At 39.8% G+C, this 24,329-nt stretch overlaps 3 protein-coding genes across 5 annotated transcripts; 1 reads left to right on the top strand and 2 right to left on the bottom strand.

Annotated features, from left to right (window-relative positions):
- Positions 1-2,528: 2,528 nt before the first annotated feature.
- LOC113018714 (E3 ubiquitin-protein ligase TRIM39-like) lies at positions 2,529-6,930 on the top strand. Of its 2 annotated transcripts, none has more exons than XM_026162040.1 (10): positions 2,529-2,586; positions 3,324-3,370; positions 3,652-3,806; positions 3,892-3,990; positions 4,283-4,411; positions 4,571-4,693; positions 4,824-4,952; positions 5,627-5,705; positions 5,870-5,896; positions 5,997-6,930. In XM_026162040.1, the coding sequence occupies exons 2-10, from the start codon at positions 3,334-3,336 to the stop codon at positions 6,527-6,529; spliced, it is 1,311 nt and encodes a 436-aa protein (XP_026017825.1). In that variant the 5' UTR covers positions 2,529-2,586; positions 3,324-3,333; the 3' UTR covers positions 6,530-6,930. The 2 variants fall into 2 exon arrangements, with proteins under 2 accessions (XP_026017825.1, XP_026017824.1); XM_026162039.1 differs by having other exon boundaries at positions 4,280-4,411.
- A 67-nt stretch (positions 6,931-6,997) lies between these two features.
- Positions 6,998-13,552, bottom strand: LOC113018715 (natural killer cells antigen CD94-like). 2 transcript variants are annotated; one of them, XM_026162041.1, is made up of 6 exons: positions 13,415-13,552; positions 12,036-12,137; positions 10,323-10,442; positions 9,986-10,146; positions 8,398-8,522; positions 6,998-7,542 (listed from the first exon to the last, which is right to left on the bottom strand). In XM_026162041.1, exons 1-6 carry the CDS (start codon positions 13,467-13,469, stop codon positions 7,425-7,427), a joined length of 681 nt encoding a protein of 226 aa, XP_026017826.1. In that variant the 5' UTR covers positions 13,470-13,552; the 3' UTR covers positions 6,998-7,424. The 2 variants fall into 2 exon arrangements, with proteins under 2 accessions (XP_026017826.1, XP_026017827.1); XM_026162042.1 differs by lacking the exon at positions 12,036-12,137.
- A 612-nt stretch (positions 13,553-14,164) lies between these two features.
- On the bottom strand, positions 14,165-23,794 carry LOC113018713 (fibronectin). The gene is made up of 12 exons (XM_026162038.1): positions 23,673-23,794; positions 23,487-23,559; positions 22,671-22,759; positions 20,858-21,632; positions 19,555-19,812; positions 19,025-19,273; positions 18,593-18,716; positions 17,726-17,871; positions 17,361-17,609; positions 16,769-17,032; positions 14,685-14,782; positions 14,165-14,540 (listed from the first exon to the last, which is right to left on the bottom strand). Exons 2-12 carry the CDS (start codon positions 23,527-23,529, stop codon positions 14,481-14,483), a joined length of 2,355 nt encoding a protein of 784 aa, XP_026017823.1. The 5' UTR covers positions 23,530-23,559; positions 23,673-23,794; the 3' UTR covers positions 14,165-14,480.
- Positions 23,795-24,329: the final 535 nt, after the last annotated feature.

The raw sequence follows: 24,329 nt of genomic DNA, 5'->3' as shown, positions 1-24,329 counted from the left end.
TAATATGTGGCATACTTTTACATAAAGGACTTTTTGAAAGGACAGTTATATATACTGTTTTACCTTTTGCCTGTTCGGCTTCAGCTGCAGGGAAATCAAATTAGTATTTTTGCACAAACACGACGTCGAGATTATTTTCACGCAACTATTAAAAAGGGGGTGAAGAGGAAACCCTAAATAATCTGAGAGGACAATATTATCAGGCCTTCATTATTCCATGTCCGTGACTTGGAGTATTCACAATAAACCAGCTGTGGGACTAAAAAATGCCAGTAATTGTTTCCTTCACTCACTTCCAAAAATGCTGTCATCATTCCTCTTTGACCAGTCCCTGTGTGGTTCCATGACCTATTTCCTACTTAGATTAACATGCCCTGGCATTTTCTCTTAATGGCTACCTGGCATAGCACAAAGGTCATTGCTTCTTTAATAATCAGCAGGCGCGTTGAAACAGACCCAAAGAATCTCCCACCTCCAGATGTCTCTCAGAGGGGATCAGCCTCTGATGCTGATGTTTATTCTGCTATAACCAAAAACCTTTGGTTTAGTTATTTAACTACAGCTACTAAATGTTACTCAGACAGCTTTCTCATTTGTCTGCTTAGAAGCTACTCTGAGCTCTGTGTGGCCTCCCAGGCTATCACACGTCTTGTTCTCAGAGTGATTTGTGCTGGTCAGCCACTCTCAGGGAAGGACCAGGTATTTTGAATTCCCCTGATTTGTACCCAGTCTTTCTTACTGCAGACTGCTGATGTTCAAACTCATTATAGGAGATTATGAAAGGTTGCTGTTTTTTGCTGTTGTTGTTTTAATGCAGAGATTCATTTTCAGTCAAGTATGCTTTTAAAGTCAGACTGAATCGCTGAATTTGGTTCTCTTACACCAACTGTGGAAACATTTGATCATATTTTTGGTTACACTGCTTCTGAAGGTTAGAAAATTCACGAATGTTCTCTTGCAGGATGATTTATTCAGGTTTAATCTCCGCCTGACTCGATTTTAAAAGGCAAACTGAAGTTTGTTCAAAAGGGGAAAAAACTCAGCGGCTAATAGTTTACACTAGATTGGTTTTATTGTATACAAACAGAAACAGCGTAAGGTTCGGCAGCTTGCATAATGACACTCTGACCTTGAAGTCACAGATAACCAGGCGGTGGAAGAAACCCACAACGATTTAGGCAAAAACTCCAGGAATAAGCTGATGATACATACAGGGAAGCATGTGTTTCTCTGACGTTTCTGCATGTAATGCTGAAGACATCCAGATGTGCATGCCTTGAGTCATTTCCAATGGAAGCTCCTATTTTTCGGCCTTTTTTGACACCATGCAATACCCTTCCAAATTGCACCCGCTCGGGACGTTATGAGTCCAGTCAATGGATGTTTTTGACATAATCAGTAACTTCTTCGACTCATAATCTGCTGTTAAGCAAAAGGAAATAAAGACATAAAAACAAATCCCACATTATGTAAAATGTAGATGTAGAACTGTAGTGTGTGGTTTTTTGTCTTTTCAGTTCTAATAAGTATTTATTTAGCACCTTTCATCACAGAGTTACAAAGTGCTTCACATGAAGATTTACTTAAAAACAATAAAAATAATGAAATAAAAGTAATATAGTCATTCCTGAAAGATGGCTTTATACTAAGTCACTGAAGTCTTTTTAATAAGCGGGGCTGACGGTTATGTGGTGTCTTTTGCATGTTGACGTCTCTCAGAGCGCTGATGCCAAACTTACTGAACTTTTGGGAACTGATCTTAAAAGCAGTGTTCATGCCAGAAAACCAACTAATTTAAACAAACTCTACCAATTCAGTTAAATATGCAGCTAGAATAAAGTCAGAGGCTTGTTGATGACTACAAGAAGCATCTGGTTGAGGTGCAACTTGCTAAGGAACATGTGACCAAATATTAGAGCCTGTGTGGATGAGAGAAAATCCTAAATAGATTGAAATGTGTGCATTTGAAAGTCGTTAAAGATCTATGCTGGATGATCAGTCCAGCCCAGAAAAAGAACAGTGATGACCATGAAATTCATCCACATGATGAGTGTTATAGACAAGATGGGACCAGTTACTGTAAACAAAGTGGCGCGTCATATATCACATTTGTGTAATATGTGTCAAGGCAAAGATAAGAGTTGCTAGGATTCAGTTTCACTACAGTCAGACTGAGTCCAGTGATGCAGTAAGAAGTGAAATCACTTTTTTTTTTTTACTGTTTGGAGAATCTTTAGCTTTTATGATTTTTTTGCAACAACTGAAGTTTATAAAGCACAGATACTGTAAATGACTCTTAACACTCCTGCTGCATATACAGTTTACCAACAGCCACACAGAGTATCTGTTTCCCTCCCAGTCATAACCTGAAATTTACTGCAGTCATAAAAAGAAAAAATCACGCCATTATACCCTCACGGCGCCCTCGGTTACGGAGCTGCCAGGAAACGTTTCGTGTCAGGGGATTCTGCATGCAGATTTCCTTGTCATAAAGTTCAAAGATCAAACCGAGAGAGACACAAAAGGATTAGACCAACAGCAGTGGCTGTCCAGTCTTCGCCACCAGCAGAGCTGCACCAGCGACAGGTACGACATAATAAGCTCATAGTTTGTGTATTAGTTTAGTGTGTCTCTTTATACCTGAGGTCTGTGGGAGATGGTTTAATTTCAAATATGAACCATTATTTTATTTTATGAATTCACTGGCAAACATAAGGCAGGTTTGTGTTGTAATTTTGTGGTGTGTTGCTTTTTTTGTTTGTTTGCTTGTTTTTGTTCTTTTCTTTTTTTAATGCTGATTTTCTTTTTACAGCTGTTTTATATCTAGCTTTAACTTTTTTCTATATTTATTATTATTATTATTATTATTATCAATTTAAAGTAATTGTATTATTTTGTATTTGATTACTTGTAATCCTGTATATGCATATACAGGATCACATATTTAACCTCCTAAGACCCGAACTCTTTCATGGCATTTTTAATTTCTCTTTGCTGTTTGGGCTGATTGGGACCTTATGAATGTAAAAACAAAGATTTTTTTTTACCTGATTTTTCTTTCTGAGAAAAATTTGATCCACATATGAGAACATTCGCTTTAAATTTCGATAGAACAGAGGCAGTATAATATCCTGACGTCAGGTCCTAGGAGGATATAGTTTTAAAACTTGCAAATATATCTGTGTGTGTGTGTGTGTGTGTGTGTGTGTGTGTGTGTGTGTGTGTGTGTGTGTGTGTGTGTGTGTGTGTGTGTGTGTGTGTGTGTGTTTAGTTCTATAATTTCATATTTTATCTTTTTCATGTGGCGTGTTTTTTCTCCACAGTGAGGAAGCCATGATGGAAATGAAAAGTATCCTAAAGCCCAAAAGAAGTACGTCTTTTTCTTCCTTTGTGTTTCATAGTGATACTTAGCACACTTTTCTTGCCCATCTGATAACTATCAACCTTCGCGTGATGCGATACTGTGCGGACTGATACAGTATCTAAAGTGTTTCCATTTATCAGAGCCATAAATCTATCACTATACTTTACACAGCCTCTGCTGGAAAGCTTTTATCTAAAGCTTGTATTTCCTGCTGCTTTTCTTAGTTTGGCAAAGCAGCATGACATTAACTGAGACTTAAAAGAGCTTTTTTTTTTTTACCCCTGCAGAGGTGAGCATGCTGCTGTCTGGGGAGGACGGCAGCGCCACCCAGAGCAGTTCCATCGGGGCCGTACGCTGGAACCTGCCCACCCATGATGAAAGCAGCCAGCCTCACAGCTCAGTCCCCAGCAGGCCCACCAACAGCCTCAATAAACAGTCACAGGTAAACCACATGCTTCAAACAGCTTTTTCTCTTCAGTTGGTCAGTGTCTGTTTGGCCTATTTGTGACCACCTCTGTCTCCTGCAGCAACAAACTCGCCAAAACGGCCTGAAAGATCTCCGCAGCCTGCAGGAGTGCGTGCAGTTTATCCAGCAGTGGAAGGAACAGGTGGATCAAGTGTGCAAGGTAGAAACTGGCAGACTCTTAGTATAGCCAGATTTAAGAGTGCACAGACCAGATAAAGATCACAATAACAAAATATTTATTGTATGCAGGAACTCCATCACACAACAGCACTGACTGTATGGATGCTGATAGCGCAGCTATTCATTAACTCTTTATAGCTCACACCCTTCACCTTATAGCATATGTAGGATGGGCGTTACCTAAGATATACAATCCGATATAATCTTCCTGTATCTTTCTGTAGTTTCATGGTGTGACATACCACCTGACACAGTGTGATGTCTTTTAGCAGGAAGCTCTGGATCCAGGAGAAGGCACCACGAAGGACGCCCAGCGTTCACAGGGGCGCGCCGAACGCAGTCTCGAGGAGAGCAGGAAGCTAATCCTGCAGTGGGCCGATGAGCTCCGCGATGTTGACAGGGTCAGTATTTACAGATGCTGATGTGAGATCAGACCAGATCAGATTGACCCTTCAAATAAAACTGAATTGAATTAAATTGAAAATCCTATTTTGATATGCAAGGTGAAACGAAAACTGTTAAAATCTAACAATGTCGTGATTAATTCAATGTCCTTAAAGCTCCTGAAGGAGACTCCCTGGCTATCTGACAGTCACGAACACGAAACTAAAGACAAGGATGCCAGTGAGGTGGCACACATGAGGATCATGGAGTGGGCAAAGGAGCTGCAGGAGGCGAGCGAGGTGAGCAGGGGGTCACTAACCAGACAACTAACTTCAAATGTGTTTTACTTTTATGTCATTTATGTTTTGGTTGGTGTCACGCTTTTCAAAGTAAATGGAGGCAAATCTCAAGCGTTTGTTTGTGTTGCAGCGTTGTGGCGTTCAGAGCGATGAGCTGGGGAAGGTGCTGCGTGTGCTGACTCTGAAGAAGAACCGGCTGATCAGGCTGATGCCTCTGTTGGAGTTCATCACCTGGTCGCTGCTCAAGGAAGGAAGCACGGTGAGAAACCTCTGCATTTCTACTGAATCAGCCCTTGAAAACATCCTTAAAACAATTCATGCTAATGCAGAAACTCTGGCATAAATTTGAAAATGAGATGAGGATGATGGCAAGATGTAAGTTTGAAGTGAAAGATAAACATCTTAGAAGTTTGATAGCACACAAATAAACCAGTGTGCAATAAACCAGTTGTTCATTTCGAATGTCACGAAGGGCAGTCGTGGCCAGGTTGTGTAACAGCTTTATGCCATGTGTGATCCAAGTGAACTCTGCACCTTCATTGCCCGCATCTATCAATGAAAGATCTCAGTGATTCAGTTTAACGACCCTAATCGGGCTCTGCTCTGATAGCACGCGTGTCAATGTCCCCCGTGAACGACGGGGCAGTCTGCAGATAAACTGCAGCACGCCATCACATTTATAGATGATGGCGTGCTGTTTTATCACAGCTCTGATTGACTCTGATTTCACCTGTCACTACTACTTGCAGTTTTTTGTGCAGAGCCGTGACCTTTGAGGCTGTAATTGAGTTTTATCTGGACCTAAATTTATGAGTACCTACTGAATTATGTATGCAGTGACTAAGCATGGCATAGGTTAGTCAGTCTTAAGGAAATAGAAAGCAAAGGAATATAAGTTAGTATGAGTTTCATTTTTATGTTTTTCCTTATCAGAAAATCGTCCCACAGTTGTGGCTCCTGGCAAAGCAAAAGTCCTGGGAAGCAGGAATTCCTCGATACATCCCCAACTCAGGTGTGTATTTTAAAATTTGCACCAAAAAAAACCTTGGGATTTTTCTTTAGCTTTTATTATGAATAATGATTCCGATGCTCAGAACAATTTGTGGAGGGGACTATTTTAAGAGCCAAACTCATCTCTTCTGCAACTATAATAAAACTCTTCATCTGTGTTTTCAGTTTGGGGGTGGATCTGCAGCGCAGCAGGTAACAACGGCCTCAGCTTTATCTCCATCCCATAAATCAACCAACAAACACCAAAGAACATGTGGTTTAATTAGCAATTTGATTTCCTTTCTCCCAACAGCTGATGTGATTCTTGACCCCATGACCAACCACCCATGGCTGCTTCTCTCAGATGACCAGCGTAAAGTCCAGGAGTCCTCTGTAGTGTCAGAGCAGCCTCAAAGCTCCCAGCGCTTCGACGAATGGCCCTGTGTGCTCGGCAGGGAGGGCTTCAGCAGCGGCCGCCATTACTGGGAGGTGAACATAGCCAATAACGGTTACTGGCGCGTGGGCGTGACCACCGCTGACTCTGAGCGGCACGGGAAGTTCACCATGATGCCAAAGAAGGGCTACTGGGTGCTGTGGCGCAGCACGCACAAATTCTACGCCTGCAGCAAGCCAGAAAAGGAGCTCCCCCTCAGCCTCGTGCCCAGGCGCATGGGGGTCTACTTGGACTACGAAGAAGGGCAGATCTCCTTCTACAACGCTGAAACCAAGTCCCACATCTACACCTTCACTGGAACCTTTAGAGAGAAACTGTACCCTCTGTTCGCCCCACTGGATGGACGCACACTCATGACGATCATCCCGCCAAACAACATCTCAGGGAAATGAGAGACAGAAAATCTCACTGGACTTTAATTTGACTCCACCTGTGAGGTCTAAGTCCATAATCGGTGATAATTCTGACCCTCTGTGCCTTTTTTTGGCTTTAAAAAAAAGTGTCTTTTCTTGGCAACCAGGGGGACAAAAATCACTCTAACTGAGATGTGTCAAAACAATTGCTTCTTGTATTTTTCCTAAGCGTACATAAGGTTAGGGTTGACTGTTGTCATAGCTACTCAGACCTCACACGGTTGTAAAGAAAAGAAAAACCCAGATTATGCATTAAAAGTATAAAAGTAGGTCATTATTGAAATTAAAAGTGCGTGTTCTCACTTTCAAAACAAAATAGTTAAAACTTAATTTTGCTAAGTTTATCTTAAATATTAACCGAAAAAAAAGAAAAAAAAAGAATTTAAAATATTTAAAACTTTAGCGCAACAACTGAGCTTTAAAAAAAGCTATAAGCTACAATGCTAATGATGTAAACAGCAGGAAGACTTTATTGATATTTTCAGTCATAGCGTGCTAAATATAGCAAATACATTTCAGGACAATTCCGATGTTGCAGCTACAAACAGCAACTGCAGAAATGGGTAAATAGATTTATTTTTAAAACCTGCAATTTAAAGAATAAGCTAACTCTGTCCAAAACTGAAGGCAACAACATGTTGCTTATTTTTTCGACATTTTGCCTCTTCGTACATGAATGCACTTTATAATGCACTTTCAGATGGCAATAAATGTTTTATATGGCTGACTTAACGTCTTGCATTCCTATCCCTTTTGGCTTCTTTTCCTAAGATTCATAGATTTTAGAGTTGTAAACAGCTTTTTGTTTACCTTTTGTATCGTGCCAAATTGACATTGGAAGTAAACTGTGTGTAAAATAAATTGTAATTGTGTGTCAGTACTCCTTCTTGCAAGCCCACGGTCCGTACTCTTCACAGTCAGCGGCGAACAGACTCGCGCCTCCCCTCAGGTCTGCGCAGTCCCTGTGATCAGAATCCCACTCCACCATCACCCTTTGAAACACACAGTGGGAGTGAAAACTCAGTGTTTAAAGCAGTACATGACAATAAACCTCATTAAAAAATATAAACTGTAAATATGTTACATAAATAAACATATGTACAGTCACATATGGTCACGTTACATACAGTCAAGTTGATGTCATTTTGTGTGTGTTTGCCTTTGGATATGTGTGTCATGTATACGTGTATATTGTTTGTTATAATATTGTAATAAAGATCAACTTAACCTTAAATGTTTCTGTTTGTTTTCATTTTTTGATTGTGTTCTGTTTGTATTTGCCTATACATTAGATAAAGAGATCACTTTTCATTTAATAAAAACGTTTTAGTGGCTAAAACAAGCAGCATCCTACTAATATTTATTATACTCTGAGAGACATTTCTGGAGTTATTGACACTGTACTGTACAGTTTTTTGTTTGTTTCTTTTTACAAAGATAAATGTGCACAGTGTACCTCAGGAACAGCCTTCTCATCAGTGCATTTACATTACCACGGTCATCGGGGGGCCGACAGCGCACAGCCCACTGACATTTTCTACTCCCGCCTCTAGAGGACTCTGCAGTCAGACAAAAAGCCTCCAGCAGCTTCTAACCCACAGGCAATCAGCCCCTGCTGCCTGTTACTCCCTCAGTGCAAATAACTACTGTTTTGCATTTGCAGTCGCTGCAGCAGGCAAAAGTGTTCTGCAACTCCAGTTTTTAATAGGAAGACTTATTATTTTATATATTATTCTTTTTTATATATTTTACTCCTTGCACTTTTATTTCTAATTCTTCCAAAATGAGTTCCTTAATTATACCGTATTATTTTATTATTTTTATTTTGTTGTTGTGATATGACTTACTGCATGTAGTGCTGGACTGCCCTCCCATCGCCCCACAGCCACTGACCCTCCTGCTTGGCATCTGTCAGTCCCACCCACAGGAAAGGAACCTGGGAGAAGTTCCTCATCACTCCTTGGATGAAATCCTGTGGTGGAAGCAACATTTAGAGCAGGGATATCATCACCGACCACACACAGCCCACTGAAGTGAGCCAGAGCAGTGACACGCCCCTTTCTGTAAGGTAGAGAAGATTAATCCCTCAGTCAACTTCTTATGAAAAAGTCTTTTTTTCAACAGCATGTCTGAGTTTTTCTACACAATAAAGAAATGTTTCTATGTTAAATGCAAGAAATGTGTCAGCACGACTGTTTAAGACTAAATTGTAAGTAATAAATGTGTAAATTGAAAGAAAAAATAAACTGTCCCAGACTGTCCTGTAATAATAAAAAGTGTATTTGCTTTTTTCTTTTCTTTCTTTCTTTTTTTTTAACTGCGCGGACTTGCTGTAAAACATAGAAATTTCTGTTGTAGATAGCACAACATTTTCAACTTTTTGTCATTTAAATGTTCACTTGTTACTTAATTAACTTTAGTGTAGTATGAATGACTTCTGGGGATTTTATTAGTAGAAAATGCTGTAAAAACTGTAAAAGAAATGTATAAAATGTATAATATCTATGCCTTTCTTGACATTTTCCAAAGCCATCCAATGGGCTTGAGTCTTTGGCGGGCTGATTCTGGCCACCAGGCAGTATGTTTGACGACCCTGATTAATTTTCTGCCAGAAATTTTACCATTTTATTTATGTTTGTTACTATGAATAAAACAAGTGCTGGTACAGAAAGCTGACATCCACCCAGGTTGGGCCATTATGCATTGGTTACTTAAGAAAGCCCACATTTCATCAGTGGTCCATAGCACAAGCTGGGGTGACTGAAAGTCGAGGTGGGCAGAAGCTGCGGGATACATCTGGGAATGTCTTGTGGGAGTCCTTAGCAAAGTTCCAACTTTTAGTTTAGCAATTTGTTTGTTTTGGGGGTTTTTTTTTGGGGGGGGGGGGGTTTAAACTTATTTTTATGCTAACTGAGACTCTAAAGGCCTCAGTTAGCGTGTTAAATGTAAATATTTATGACATACAATTAGAAAAAGATGGAACAAGCGTGGCTTGTTTGGAAAGGATTGCATCTGAACAAAGTGCACGTGGAGGAGGGGTAATGATTTGGGCTTGTTTCGCAGCCACGTGACCTGGGGTCCCTGCAGTCACTGGGTCAACCATGAACTCCCACCAAAGTATTCAAAAGTCAAATTTGAGGCCACTTGTGTGACAATAAAACTAAATTGAGTCATGCAACAGGACACAGGCACAGCAGCAAATCTACAACAGAACACTGAAAAAGGAAAGAATCAAGGTGTTGCAATGACCCGGTCATAGCCCAACCTGATTTTTAAGCTGTGTATAAAAAAAGGCTTGCAAATCTCAACGAACTGAAGCGACGCTGTGAAGTAGAGTGGGCCGAACGTCCTCAGCAGCTTAAAGTGGTTCTGATACGTACAACTTCAGAACTGTAAGTGTGTGTGATTCACATGACTTGTGCATGATGCGTTTACCATCTCTGCAGAGTCTTCGATTACAACCAGGCTGCTGTTGTGCTGCCGGCAGAACTCGGCGCTCTCATTCCATTGCCGATTTTCCTGCAGTCCGACTGAGAAGAAGTAGCAACGTCCCATCCACCACAGCCACTTTTCAGGGCACAAACTGCACCTTGAGTCTCCACATAGGAGGAAGAAACACTGATTTAAGTGTCAGATAAAACCCTGTAAGAAATGGAGCCCCACAGCTTTCACTACTCTGTGTGTGAAGCATATCACAAATGTAACCAGAAACACGCAGCGAGTGCTGTGGCGGATCACCTGTGTTCACTGTGTTTGAGATCATGTAAATCACCTTGAGTGACAGTGTGAAGCATCAGGTTCACGTCAAGCTGCTGTTTCTGGCACTGCTGCAGCTGCTCCAGCAGTTCCTGCCTTGATGTCTGACTTGCTTCTGGTGCTGCTGCCAATATGACTGACAAATATAAATATAAAGATAAGAGCTGAGCACTGAAGGTCCACTACAGGCAGCAACAAAAAAAAAAAAAAAACATCATGTCTTCCAGATGCTTCCAGAAACTAAAGCTAAAAAGCAGATTAGGATTACTTTTGCTTTTTTAAGCTACTTTAAATGCTGAGAAAGACAAATGCAACCATACTATAACCAATTTTCTTATAATAAATTAATATAACTGCATTTTTAATATTTCTTTTTCACATTTGGAGGAAATTTGAAGGGATGAACATGGAGGTGGAAACCACAGGTTTAGAGAGACAAACACAAACAGCAGAAAATAGTAGATTAAGTATGTTATATATTATGTTCTGCCAGGTTATACCCTCTGGGGGGGGGTCTCAAGTACCCCAAAGTTCCATCGTAGGACCCCTAAAAATAACCATAGTAATCACAGTAATAATAATGTGTTTTAGTCTTATTTTCTGACGTTGTCTTCAAATTTTGTATTTTGCCATCTTGTGTACTGGAGACTCTTTACCTGAGATATAGGAAAAACTGCAAATGCTTCTTACAATGAGGGGGGGGGGGGGGGGGGGCACTGCTGTGCCTTATAAAGTGTCTACTTATGTATGTTTGATTATTTAGGCTAAATGTCTGGACATTATCAGCTAATTTTATATTTTAAAGCCATCAGCCTGCTGCCATAGCTGCCAGCCAAGGAGGTGGTTTACTTTATTATCTTAAGTGTTTTTATATATATTTTTAAAATAATGACAATATTAATTATTATTATTATATAATTATATTATTCTATTCATTTCTAGTTATATGCAATGTGTTTGCTTGTGGTTGTCAGAACGAAGAAGGAATACTTGCTGAAAAAATAAAAAAGTTAAATTAAATGCTTTTAGATATTTTTTATGGAAGCGATGTGTGCTTTATAGTAACACACTCAAAAAATGTTAGTACACACAGCGGTGTGTACTGATTTCCTCTTTTTTTCTATGTTTGTCACACTTAAAGGTTTCAGATCATCAAACACATTTAAATATTAGGCGAAGTTAACACACGTCAACAGTTTTTCACGCATGGACATGTAGGCCCGGACACTCCCCCTCCCTTAATCATAAACACCTTCATTTCGAAACTTTGTTGCATTTTGAGTTTACTTGTGTTATCTTTTTCTAATATTTGGTGATCTGAAGCATTATAGTGTGGCAAACATTTAAAAAAAAAGAGGAAATCAGGGAGGGGGCGAACAGCTTTTCACACCACTTTGTTCGAAACAGAACGTGTTGATATGAATTGATATGAATTTTATACAGTTCTCCGGATCTATTTCTCCACTGGGGTACATGATGATGATTTGTGCTGAGTCTGCACAATAAAGGGAGGATTTGTATGAACTCTGTATGTATGAACTACTTTCAGTTTGATTGTTGTCCAGGTACACGGAGCAGCAGGGTGATTCTCCAGCATCTTTAATGATCATTTCAAGGCGCTGTATGCACGACCTTATGAGCAAAGGTTTGATCCTGGAATCTCCCCAAGTGTTTACAGATGAAATACTTCATGCATGTATCATTTCTATGCACGCATATTTAGACTCACCAAATAAAATGAAGGACAATAGGAGTCCTGCGATCAGGGTTAATGCTGCTATAACAATAGCCACTCCAACTGTTAGATGACAAAACTGACAGGATCCTGCACCTGTAATGATAAAAGCTCAATGAACTGGTTCTTCTTTAGCCTACCTGAGCACTCAAAGCGCTTTATACAACTCACCTCATTCACCCATTCACACAGACACTTTTATCTATGCTCTTTCTATGTAAGTGCTTTCGATCCAACAGTGGATGAATTACAGACCAAATCGGGGTTAGTATATAAGGCCATTAGGCTGAAAATAAACATGTATTAAAAATACGCCTAAGAGATAATAAAAACCAAATCAGCAATCTGATAAGGAACACACTGACCAGCACAACAACACCAAAAGACCTCAAAAACCACAGAAGATAGCTAAACAGCTTGTGATCTAAAGCATACCATATTATCTCTCAGACATGGTGGAGGTAGTAGTATGGTAGTATGGCTGTAGGACTGGCTCACTGGTGTTTATTGATGATGTGACTGCTGATAGAAGCAGCAGGGCTCTACTCTCTGCTCAGATTCAGCCAAACCTGATCAGACGGTGCCCCACACGGCAAATGGATCAAAGCATGTAGTGCAAAAGCAACCCAAGAACTTCTCAAGGCAAAAAATGTGACATTCTTCAATGAGCTATCTGTCACGATCAACAGAGCGTGCTTTACAGTGCCTTGTTACTAAAGACAAAACTAAATGCAGCTGCAGTAAAGGCCCGGTGGGCACCTCAAGGGAGGAAACACAGTGTTGCGTGGTGTTGATGGGCTTTAAACTTCAGGCAGTCAGTGACTGTAATAGATTTTTTCACCCAAATACTAAAAACAATCCATAATTGTAAAACTATGTTAGTCTGTCCAGTGAATTTGGAGCCACTCTAAATGAGGGACCGCGTATAAAAATGTCGGATCTTCTTAAAAATGAAAACAGTTTTTAAACCCCTTCAATTAAAGGTGAAAGTCTACACTTCAGGTACGTGTTGTTTGATTTAAAATCCCCAGAGGAAAAAACTAAAAAACCAGCTCTTTGTCCAAAATATTGTGGGCCCTTCAGCCGATGAACGCATTGGGAGCGTGGAGGCAAAAATACAGCAAGGAAAAAACTGAAATCCTGTTTCAATCACAAACAGGAGGTCATTTCACTTTCTAGACCACAGTAAGTGGTCCTGTTAGTTTTAAAGAACTTCAATCATGAAAGGATGCAACATAAATGTGCCTCTGATCACACCGAGGCCCATCTCCTTTGCAGAAACAAAGAAACAGATCATTTTTATTTTCAATATTAACTCATCAGACGTGTCCTGTTTTAAAGCCTTTCCTTTAATTGCTTTTTTAAAAACTAACCTGCAAGTGTTTCCCTCTTAGCTTCACCGTCTCCGTGTCCTTGTGAAGACTCCATTGCTGCTGCTCGACTGTGGTTTTGCTTAAGCAGTTTCAAAAGCTTTTTTGGCTCACGTTTTCTTCTCTCTGATGCTTCTTTTTTTTCACATTTACATGCTTATTTAAAAAAAAAAAATGTGATCACTCCACCCCTTCCTCATATTGCAGTTTGCTTTCTTACTCTGGAGTGTTAAAGTTATTACCGACACACTGCAGAGGAAGCTGTGCAGAGAATAACAGCTTATACGAGAGCGTAACTTAAGTGTTTTTTAACAGGGACCAGCTCACACCCTGGAAGTGTTATAGATGTTACACATGCAGGCGCAGAAGCACCGCAGACATTAAGCTTTGTGTTTGGTTTTATGCCATTACCTGACCTCATAAAACTGCAGTATGTTCGAGGGCATCAGGTCCTCACCGTTGACATATTTATTGTTCAAAAACTGAACAACGAGAGTTGTTTTTTGGAAAAAGGGGAAGTGTCTGCATGCATGTAGAATTAAGAGAACAAGTATACACAGACTGAGTTTTTTTTTTTCCTTTTTTTACTGTTGATGTTGATAAAATCTTAACAGCTGGACAATCATCAGCAATTATGTGTAATATGATTTATGTTAGTCGACTTGGTATCGTGGAAGATGCTTTAAGGTGTGACGTCAACCTTACACAAATATCTGTGTTACAGTGACATGCAGTGACAGAATCCAGACCACATTTAGATTATAGTGTGTTTATTTAAAACATCCTTGGCGTACAAAGTTCAGGTCGAGAAGAAAAAAAATAGAAGGTGATGTGAAAACAAGAACAAATAAAATGCTGATTTTAATAATGATCGGTCATCTACTTTATTCCTATAGCCTATTAAAAATGAAAAAATAAAAATTAATCAATAAATGAATATATCTGCAGGTATAGTAATCACATATCACAATTCTGATCAGAAAAGTCGCTGTACATTTTACTGAAGCACAACCTTGAAGTTTTTATGACTAAATAGCAGGAAATACCAAGTGGCTTATCCTTGTTTCCTTTATGGCTCAAGATCCCACTTGATGTGCCCGTCCAACAGCGTTTTGAATTTCTTCTCCAGCTGTAGCAAAACGCACAAACAGAAACAACACAATTAAAACAACGCACAATTGAAAACACAAAGCTGAGACCTTTCACCGAAGCCACAGCTCAGCACACTTGGCTAATCAAAATGCTGCTTATGTCCAAGTGGTGACAGATTCACCTCATTAAATACTCCCGTCCTTGTTGATTTCTCATCACACAGGAGAGCCTCGGACGAGGAGCACAGCATCGACAGCCTGATTTCCTCTTGGTCTTCCACTGGGAAACGAACAGAGACTGTGAGATGTGCAAACAAGAAAGAAAAAGGCATGCTTCCATTCATGGGTAAAAATTGCATATGGTGGAATAAATACAGCTATGGACAGAAAAATAAAAATCCTGGACTAGCTGGTCCGATATGTTTTCGCAGCCGTCACCTTTTGCTCGTATAGCATCTTGTTTTTTCTTTCTCTCAGTCTGCCAAGCGAGTTTTCTATCAGTCATATAAAAGCTCACACTCACTGTAAACGGTAAACGGACTGGTTGCTATTTAGTGCTTTTCTACACTTTCTAAGCGCTCAAAGTAGTTTACACAACTTGCCTCATTCACCCAGCAGGTGAGCAGAGGCTGTAAGCATTTCTCTGCTCTTTGTGAAATTTTGGGTCGCTGAAGGTGATTAAAATTGTTTTCATGATACGCTATTGGGTTAGATCTAAGACATAAATATCTTAACTGAAACCAGAAACGACTAAAGTGCATGTGGCAGCAGTGGCTCAGGAGGTAGAGCGGGTCATCTCTTGGTCTCTGGTTTGATTCCTGGGGTGTCAAAGCGTAGTTTTTCCAACTTACTAGAGTCCAATCCATCTATCATCGATCATGTTAGGTTAAAAAATTGGGACTGCCTGGTGTTCAAATTGAGTAAAAAAAAAAGAGATCTAAATAAGTACCTTTACATTTATTACCTCCTTTTTTAATCACTTATTTACTATTTACTTTATTTTGCAAAACTTGACCAGAGGGCTTAATTTGCTGATTTTCAAACTGCCAGTCTCCGTGAACTGTTTATCCAGTTTTGATAAGTGGCCTGGTATGAAATGCAATCATCAAATTTCAAATCAGATAATATTAACTCTATCTGTCCTCTACTTCGAGTCTGGATTTCACCTTTTGAAAAAAAAAAGTCAAGTAAAAAGCAAAGTTACATAAAACACAATCATGTTTTTTCCTTTCGGTTCCTTTCTGTGGCTCAGAACTTCTTTTTGAGGTGGAAAAATCCAGCCAGGCTAGACAGCTACTCGCTTACAATTCATGGGGAAAGCACAGCTGTCTAAATCTAATGGAGAAAGTGGCCAAGTAACTTTTTCAAAAGCCATAACTGAGTTCAGCTCCTTAAAATTTTAACATCAAATAAGAAATAGCCTATTTTATCTTGGAAGCAGAAAACTTCTGAACCACAAGTCCCTAATACTCAGCGACAGATCTGTGACTGAGACTTAGGGACTATCCACCAGACACTGATTTTTGGCATTTTCTTATTTAAACTTAATGAACGATGTAAATACGTTGTCCTATTCCTTGCTTTTGAATATCTTTTGCTGTCTTCTTACACTTGTTGGCTTTTAAATGGGACCTAAGTGCAGTTTTCACCTCATGTGAATACTGGTGTTGGAACAATAATAAAAGAAGTTCAAACCTGACCCAGCCCATAATCATGTGTGAAGTACAGAAAGAAAGTCAGCAGTTTTCTTCTCACTATTTTCTGTACTGCGCAAGCTAATGAGAATCAAAATCCATGATGAAGTCAAGGAGTATGACTCCTCTTATTTCACTAAAATCTGAGCAAGCACTCGGCGATGGTGGCAAGGAAAAACTCCTTTTTAACAGAACCAGGCTCATCCAGGGGCGGACAATTTCCGTGACCGATTTTAGGCAGAGCTTTTTTTAATCTTGATGTTTTTTTGGAAAAGTTTGCAAATCATTGATTAAAGTCTCTTCTCTTCAGTTTCCCATAATAAGGATTATTTCTACAGTGGCCCTGAAGGGTCAAACACACTGCAACTTGTGAAAACACCAGCATACATGAAAAAAAAAACTGCAAAAGCACACAAAACAAAATGAAACTTTCAATGAAAGTTGAATAAAACACACGGGAAACAGAATAAAACACTACAAAAGCTCAAAAAAAGTGCAAGTGACGAGCTAACTCCTGCCAAGTGTCACCTATCATGTTGTTAACAGTTTTTCTTCCAAGCTAAAAATCTTACCTGTGAAATCTGCACAGTATACTGAGGCACTTTCCTGTCTGTCAGCGATTGCGTACACACTGAAAGCATAGTTGGTCCCTGATGTCAGGTTAAGAAATGTAAACGTGGTGTCAGAGGTTGTATAATTCCAACTCTGACCCCAGAAGCTGGAGTTGAGTGTGACACCATACGTGGGTGCTGATGTGTCTTTAGGTGCATCCCAGGCAAAGGTGATGCTGTCCTTACTGACACTAGTGGCTCTGGGATTAGTAGGAGAATTTGGCACTAAAATCAAAGAAGATGGAGAAAATTAGAAAGCCATTTCTCATTACTATTTTGCAGTCAAGTCAGCCTGACATAAGAGTAATGAAGTAATGTTTTTTGTGCTAAATCAGACTTGTATGAAATAGATCGTTTCTGCCACTGAAGTTTTTTTTTTTTACATTGACATCAAAATTTTAACTTAGCTCTGCGTGGAAATCTTTTTTCTCAGTGGCGTAACAATCATTCACAGATTTGCTTTTTAGAATAAGAATTGAGATATTTCTGCTTGTAAACATTGGTGGTGGCAACCAAACAACTCTGACCACAGAAGATGACAAAAGTGACTCACGGGTGAACTTGTAGGCGGACACTGGCGTGCTGGTAAATTGTCCACTCACTGCATAGACGGTCACAGAGTAATTGGCAGCATTCTTCAGATTTTTGAATGCGATGTTTGTTGTTACACTTGTTTCGTTTACACAACGGTCGAGACAGCGCTCGACTGTGTAATTTAAAGCGCTACCAACAGGAGGACTCCAGGTAGCGGTGAGGGAATCACTTGTTGTAGTCAAAGTCAAATTTGAAATCGGTCCAGGAGCTACAAAACAGACAAGCAGTCAGATTAGAGGCGATCAGTGTAGCGTGGGACAGTTCCCGTTTATTTGTTTCTGTGCATCAACAATGAAATCAATCTGAACAATGAGAAAGAGTTACTTGTGAAGTTGTCGATCATTTCGGTTTCTCCCACCAGGTCGTTGTTGACCCACACGGTCACATAGATGAATATATGTGTGGCCGGTGGGAGACCTGTTACTGTCACGTTCTGCTGATTGGACTTTACAGTTGTATTAAACAGGCTCCTGTCACAAAGAGAAACTGTTACTAAAGCTCATACCCAAAACTCCACTCTTCATTTCATCCAGCTGAACATGAAGATCTATTTAGCTGTAATAAGAAGACCTGATGGGACAGTTAACCTCAAAATCAGAAGCTACCTATCACCGCATCATTGTCCAGAAGGAGACATACACCGAACAGTGACCAGTTGGTCTAGTGACCAAATCGTGATTTTTGGAAATTGCCGTTGAAACTCTTTCACGGGTTTTTTATTTCATCGTGAATTTTGGAGGGAGGGCTTTGAGCCCTCAAAGACAGGCGCCGTAAAAACGATTCTCTCAGTTTGCCAAGCGAGTTATATTTTAAAACTTTAAAGGTTTATTTATTTCAATGATTAATTACTGAGGAAAATATAAAAAGTCAATGTATATCAATCAAAAACATGTAATAGAAATACATGGAACATTGACAGGAATTAAAATTTACATTTAAAGTCAACATTTAGGTCATTTTTGCAGCTGATCTCTCAAAAAAACAAAAGCTGGGCAACTCAAACAGCAAAGGAATCTAAATGACCAAACAACACAACAGGCTACATATGTGTATATTATTATTTTATTTTTGGCAAACTTCCTATATGTTAATCAATAAATCAAAGGGGTGCAAAACGTTGTCCTCACATGAACTCTGCTTAGAGAAAAATGTGTGTGCATACAGTGTGGCTGGATTTCAACAAATACATACGCTCCATTCGTGTAGTTAGCTACCACAAGGATATCTGTGAAGTTTCCCACAGGTTGATCCCATTTGACCAATATCGACTCTTTTGTGTTATCAGACACTGTCAGGTTGTAAACTTTATCAGGCTCTGAAATCAGGAACAAACAGATGAGCACAAAACAGACACATCCACCAGGAAAACTTTACAGGCGCCTCTCTTCACGTCAGCAGTGGCTCTCATTTGCCTTTGCTGATTTGAATTTCATGTTATGTTAGCAAGAAAGGACAAACTGTAAACCGCTTCCTCGTTTAGGCGTAAACAAGCTTTTCGGCACCTTTCACTGGTTTCAATTACATATTACACTTCCTGCTACTAAAAGAAGAAAAACAGATACAGTATGAATATTACATGCGTAGCACAGACGTATACGCGACAAAGAATGAGCAAAAACTCACTGGTATACGCTGAGACGTGAGCTTCATAGCTCCACTTAGATGTGTCATTGACTCCCGAGACGACAGTGAAATTGTAGGGGGTTCCAGGTATCAAACCCTCAACCTTTATTCTCTCTGTTGTCACTTTAACAGGGGTGGTCTCGTAAGTCAGACGATAGAAATCCACGTTTCCCTCTGGTTTTTCCCATCTCAGAAAGACAGAGTTTTTCTCCACAGAACTGACTGTCAGGTTTGTGACTGCCTTAGGTACTGAAAAAAAACACAGATATCATCAGTGTCTCTCTCTTTTATGTTTTTTAAACGTCAGGCTGAACCAGGCTCAGATGGGGAAAGCATAAAGAAAAGAAAAACATAAACTTTGGGTAAACTTAAAATATACCATGTAGTGCAATAACGGCAAATTCGTGGTCTTAAGCGTGAGTGTTGTTCCGGGTGTTTACATGATGCTGTTCGGGGTATATTATCAGAACTATAAGCAGGCGAACAGGTGAGTAAATAAATCTATATTTCTCACGTTCATTGAAACTCACTGGTGTAGAAGGTGGCGTTCTCTGGGTTGAGGTCTCTTTTACACTTGACGGGGAACACCTGGACCGAGTAGGAGGTGCCTGCTGTCAGGTTGGAGAGGCCACAGGTCAAATCAGTGACGCTAAACTCCCATGTTTTGTTATCCTTTTGACCTTCGACCTCTACCCGATAATGGCTGATATCGCCCGGTGCAACCAACCATGTCAGGTTGGCGCTCTCAAAAGTTATATTGGTGACGCTGACTTGTCCCATGAAGCGATCTGTTTGAAAACATGATGAAGAATATTACTTAGACAGCAACGTGAAGGCAAGGACAAATGCCCCGAAGAGTTGAGGAGGGAGATACTAAAATAAAATGTGTGGTGTATAAAGCTTACCTCCTCTAAATGATTGTTTACGCTACGTGTAATAAAGTCACCTACAGTTAAATCAAATAAGGAATATTCAAGGGCTTTTTTTGGCAGGAAATATAAAGTGGACATTAGGATACAATGTTCTGAGCCTATAATGAATAAAAACATCATATATCTGAATATGACAGAATAAAACTACTCCTATTCTTTAACCTCCTAGGACTCCCAGTCAGCCCAAATAGCAAAGAGAAATTAAAAATGCATGCCATGAAGGAGTTCAGGTCTTAGGAGGTTAGATATAAGAAATACATGAATTTATGGTCTTAACCTGTGTTTGACTGGCTTAGTAGGCCTACTCCTGTCTTGACCCACCACACTAAACAGGCAACTATGATTGTTATATGTAATTTTGCAAAAAGGTCAATCATATAAACCTAAATCTGATGAAGTGGCTAGATCATCACCAAAGTGAGGTGATTAGTGTTTTATATGCTCTCAATCAGATTCAGTTAAGTTTTAGCTGCCAAACAAATGGTTTCATATTTGACTGTAGCAAACTTTCATATACAGAGGAGCTCAGAGGAGCTTGACGCAGTGACTGCATGACAAGCTGAATCATCACCCCACCACCACCGTGCTTGATTGTTGGTATGAGTTATTTGCACTGATATGGTGTTTGGTTTAATCCAAAAGAAGAAAGTGGAGATGATTGGCCGTGGTGATGTACATTATAGCCAGAGATCGCCACCTAGGTCTCACCTGTCCTCACGTCCACTACTTGCAGCACTGAGTTTAGACACACCTAAAGTGCTCACAGCATCTGGCTGTAACTGAACCTCTAAATTCCTAAATGGAAGCATTAAGCGTGGCCTTAGTTTTAACTGTAGTATTTTATTTGTGTGATAAATTAGCAGGTATCTGCATCTGTGCACCCATACAGTTTGTGACCTACCTTCATAACAAATAAATGGCAGATGCTCCAGGCAGCTCTTTTCAATCCACGGCCCAAAGCTGAGCATGGCCACACACGAGTCTTCAATGTAATTCTCATCATCACTGTCGTCTTCATCTTCAGGTTCTTCTGGCTCCTGCACAGGCGACTTCTCACACTGCGCTGCTAATGGCATCTCAGCGGTCGTCCAGGGTGCACTTGTGGTGAAATATGGAGTTGTTCTTCGGGTCGTCATGTTTTCCGTTCTTGTTGCGTGTGTTGTACTTTCGTCGGTAACAACAGATTGGTCAGTGAAGTCTGGTGTGAATTCAGTTGTTTCAGCCGGGTCATCACTCCAACTTGTCACATTATGTCCTGATTGTGTTGTTGTCGTGTTGGGCGTTGTGAATTCTGCGTTTGTAGTCATGGGTGTTGTTGGCCTTGCTGGGCATGTGCAGGAGCAGCTGCAGCACACGGTTTTGTTGGGAGGTTTTGGGGAAGGTTTAGGCAGCGGCCAGCCAGGGTACCAGTTTTGGAAGGCTAGGGGATCCCCGTTGGCCCACTGAGTCCAGTTCATAATGGGGCTGCTGGAGTCACTGTTGTTGATATAGTGTGTGGTGAAGTAGCTTTCTGTGTAGCTTGCAACAGTGCTGGTTAAGTTGCCAGTGGAGTTGTCGATAGAGTTGTTTTTGAAGTTAAAGTTCTTGCGAAGACCAATCCAGTGGTCAGAGGTGATGTCCCGGGCAAGGGCCTGAATGTTGTCTGGAGTCAGTGTCACCAGCTCTTTGAAGCAGGCCTGGCCACACACAAAAAGCTACTGTCAGTCTTTTACAGACGGGCCAAAGACCGGAGAGCATTTCATGTTATGAGATGGTTTTCTTTAACAATTTAGATTAAACTAAATCTATAAAGTTGAGAAAAATGACAGGAAAAGCGCTACAAATTTATATACTAGTAGATTTTGTCTTAAGTCTTAGACCAGTGTTTAAAATTGCTCACATATACCAACAGATGTGGCTCATGGCTCTAAACTGCAAGATGATGTTTGATACAGACATACAACCTGTGCTAAAGATATATCCGCCGCATTTAGACACACAGGTAAGCACATAGTTGACACAAGCACAACTAAAATAACTTTTTTGCTTCAAATATAACCTGGTACGTCAGTTTTGCATACTGAAACCTGTTGCTAGCATTTAGGCTATTCTAAGTTAACAAACAGCTGCTAGTGTAATCCATAACCAAGGTTTCCAAATGTTAGGCAAGTCATGTTCCTATTATTCCTGTGATACAAGTGTACAAAAAGTAAAATTTCCTTTGCCACTACTTTGTAGGTATTGATATCCTTTCATCAAAGGGAACCCAAATCCATTCAGGCCGTAATTGGAAAATATAAAAAAGGGTCTGTTTGATCCAGAGGATGATCTCAAACCCAGTAACGACCACCAGGAAAAGACGTTGGAAAACACTGGTGGTCACCTGTCTCTTAGTAGATACACCTATGGTTTTAAAATCCTATGTTGCTTTGTTCTTTAGTTATCACATTCACAAGATTTTCAGAAAACTTGACCTCTGACCTTGAGTTCACGGTCACTGAGATTCAAACTGAGATTCTTAGTAGATACACCCAGGATATCAATTTCAAACTCCTATGTCAGTTGCTTCTCGAGTTATCGCATCCACAAACTTGCATTTCCACACCGCCAACCTTTTTTTAAATTCCATATTGAATCCCCTCTCACATATCTGCCTTAGTGAATAAAACTGACGTGGTATAGCTCAGTTTCATGCTTCAGCCCGTTAGTGCATAAATTTCAGGTTTAGCCTGTACCTGACAGTAGTTTCGGGCGTCAACCCAGGTGAGATTTTTGCGCTGGATGAAATACTCTCGCTGTGCATCGCTGTACATCGACGTCAGAGCTGAGGAAGGAAACGGCAGGCAAAGGTTTGCTTGTTTGTTTGTTTTTTACAGGCTTTCCAAGTTATCAGTCAACCAATCAGGAAGCATCACTAGCTTTTTTTCCAGAGTTTTCGCAACGCTGGCGTCATCTTGTATTTGCGCTACGCTTACAGAGACTATAATATCATGTAGTGTAGTGAGTGGAATAACAGAGATCTAAGAAACATGAACATTTTCAGATTAAAATACCTTTAAATGGTGACCATAAGAACACTTTCACTCATAACTTTTTATATATCCATCTCCTGCTTTGTGACCATCAACAATTATTTTTCTCATTTCTAATTTTTTTTGTTGTTGTTGGTGGTGGTGGTGGTGGTGTTTGTAAATCGGAAGACAACCCTCAGGTTTAACTTGATTTTACAAAAACTAAGCGTTATAAAGTTAAAGCACAGCACTGAACAGCAGTGGTCTGCATTATGGCTCAATTAAAACATCGGTTTCCACGCAGAATTGAGTACAGGGTGCAGAAAAGCCTAAACGTAATGTTCCCACATAAGGACACAGAATCTCAGGAGGTTAATAAACTGACAAATAGATTAATTATTGGTCAGTTATCACATATGATGAAAATAAAGAACTATCATATTCCTAAAATTCTGGACTTGATGTCTCCTTGTACACTGGATCACAAAATATTTTCTGACATACAGATCAGATTTTTAAAAATAAACTACAAATACTCACCCCAGCACAGAAAAATACAAAATTTCACCTGCAACTTCCCCATATTGGTGCTCTGTACACTTCCAGACTGATACTGTATTAGAAGAAGGAAAAATAAAAAAAAACATAAAAAACAAAGTGACTAAAAACTCCAGCTAATCAAAAACAACAGCCTAAAAGGTGAATATTTGATGGCTCACCACTCACCCAGTCTACAGACGCATCTCTTGTGACCTCTCGGTTTGTGATGCGGGCAAATAAAACAGGTTATAAACCCCACATTTGACTGGTGTCACAAGGCTCCATTCAACTGTAGGAGCCTTTAGATAGCAACAGTTTTGCATTTATAATTCAGACTTGCAAAGCACAGAAAAATATTTGTTTATGCTGTCCAACAGAACACAAAACCACAGTGATCCTTATCGCATTTATTTTACGTTAAAGCTTAAAGTTACAAGTAATTAGTACAATACAAAAGTGAAAAATAACAGAAAAATATAGAGAAACCCTCTTATACAAAACTATTGTAAAAACTGTTTGGTCAGCGGGGACATCAACATGACGTTTACATGCAAACGTGAGAACTCACATTCACTTCCTTTTATGAAAAAGGTCCAAAAGGGGAAGAAGAAAAAAAAAAATTTTGTTCTCATTACATCTATTTACTGTGTGACTACTCAAGTAACACTAACTTATAACATCAGACACTTGTCTTTTTTTTTCCTGTAATAAAATCTATACTAAAAGACTGTTAGTTCAGGGGATGATCCAGCCAGCCCCTCATCTACCAAATCTAACTGATAACTAAAAGTAAATGTTCCCAACAACAGGCGAAACAAAAAGAGTGACGGTGAAAACTGATAC

Source organism: Astatotilapia calliptera, chromosome 3 (genome assembly GCF_900246225.1).
Source record: "Astatotilapia calliptera chromosome 3, fAstCal1.2, whole genome shotgun sequence".
In the NCBI taxonomy this organism is placed as follows: Eukaryota; Metazoa; Chordata; class Actinopteri; order Cichliformes; family Cichlidae; genus Astatotilapia; species Astatotilapia calliptera.
This window is presented reverse-complemented; position numbering and strand designations above follow the sequence as displayed.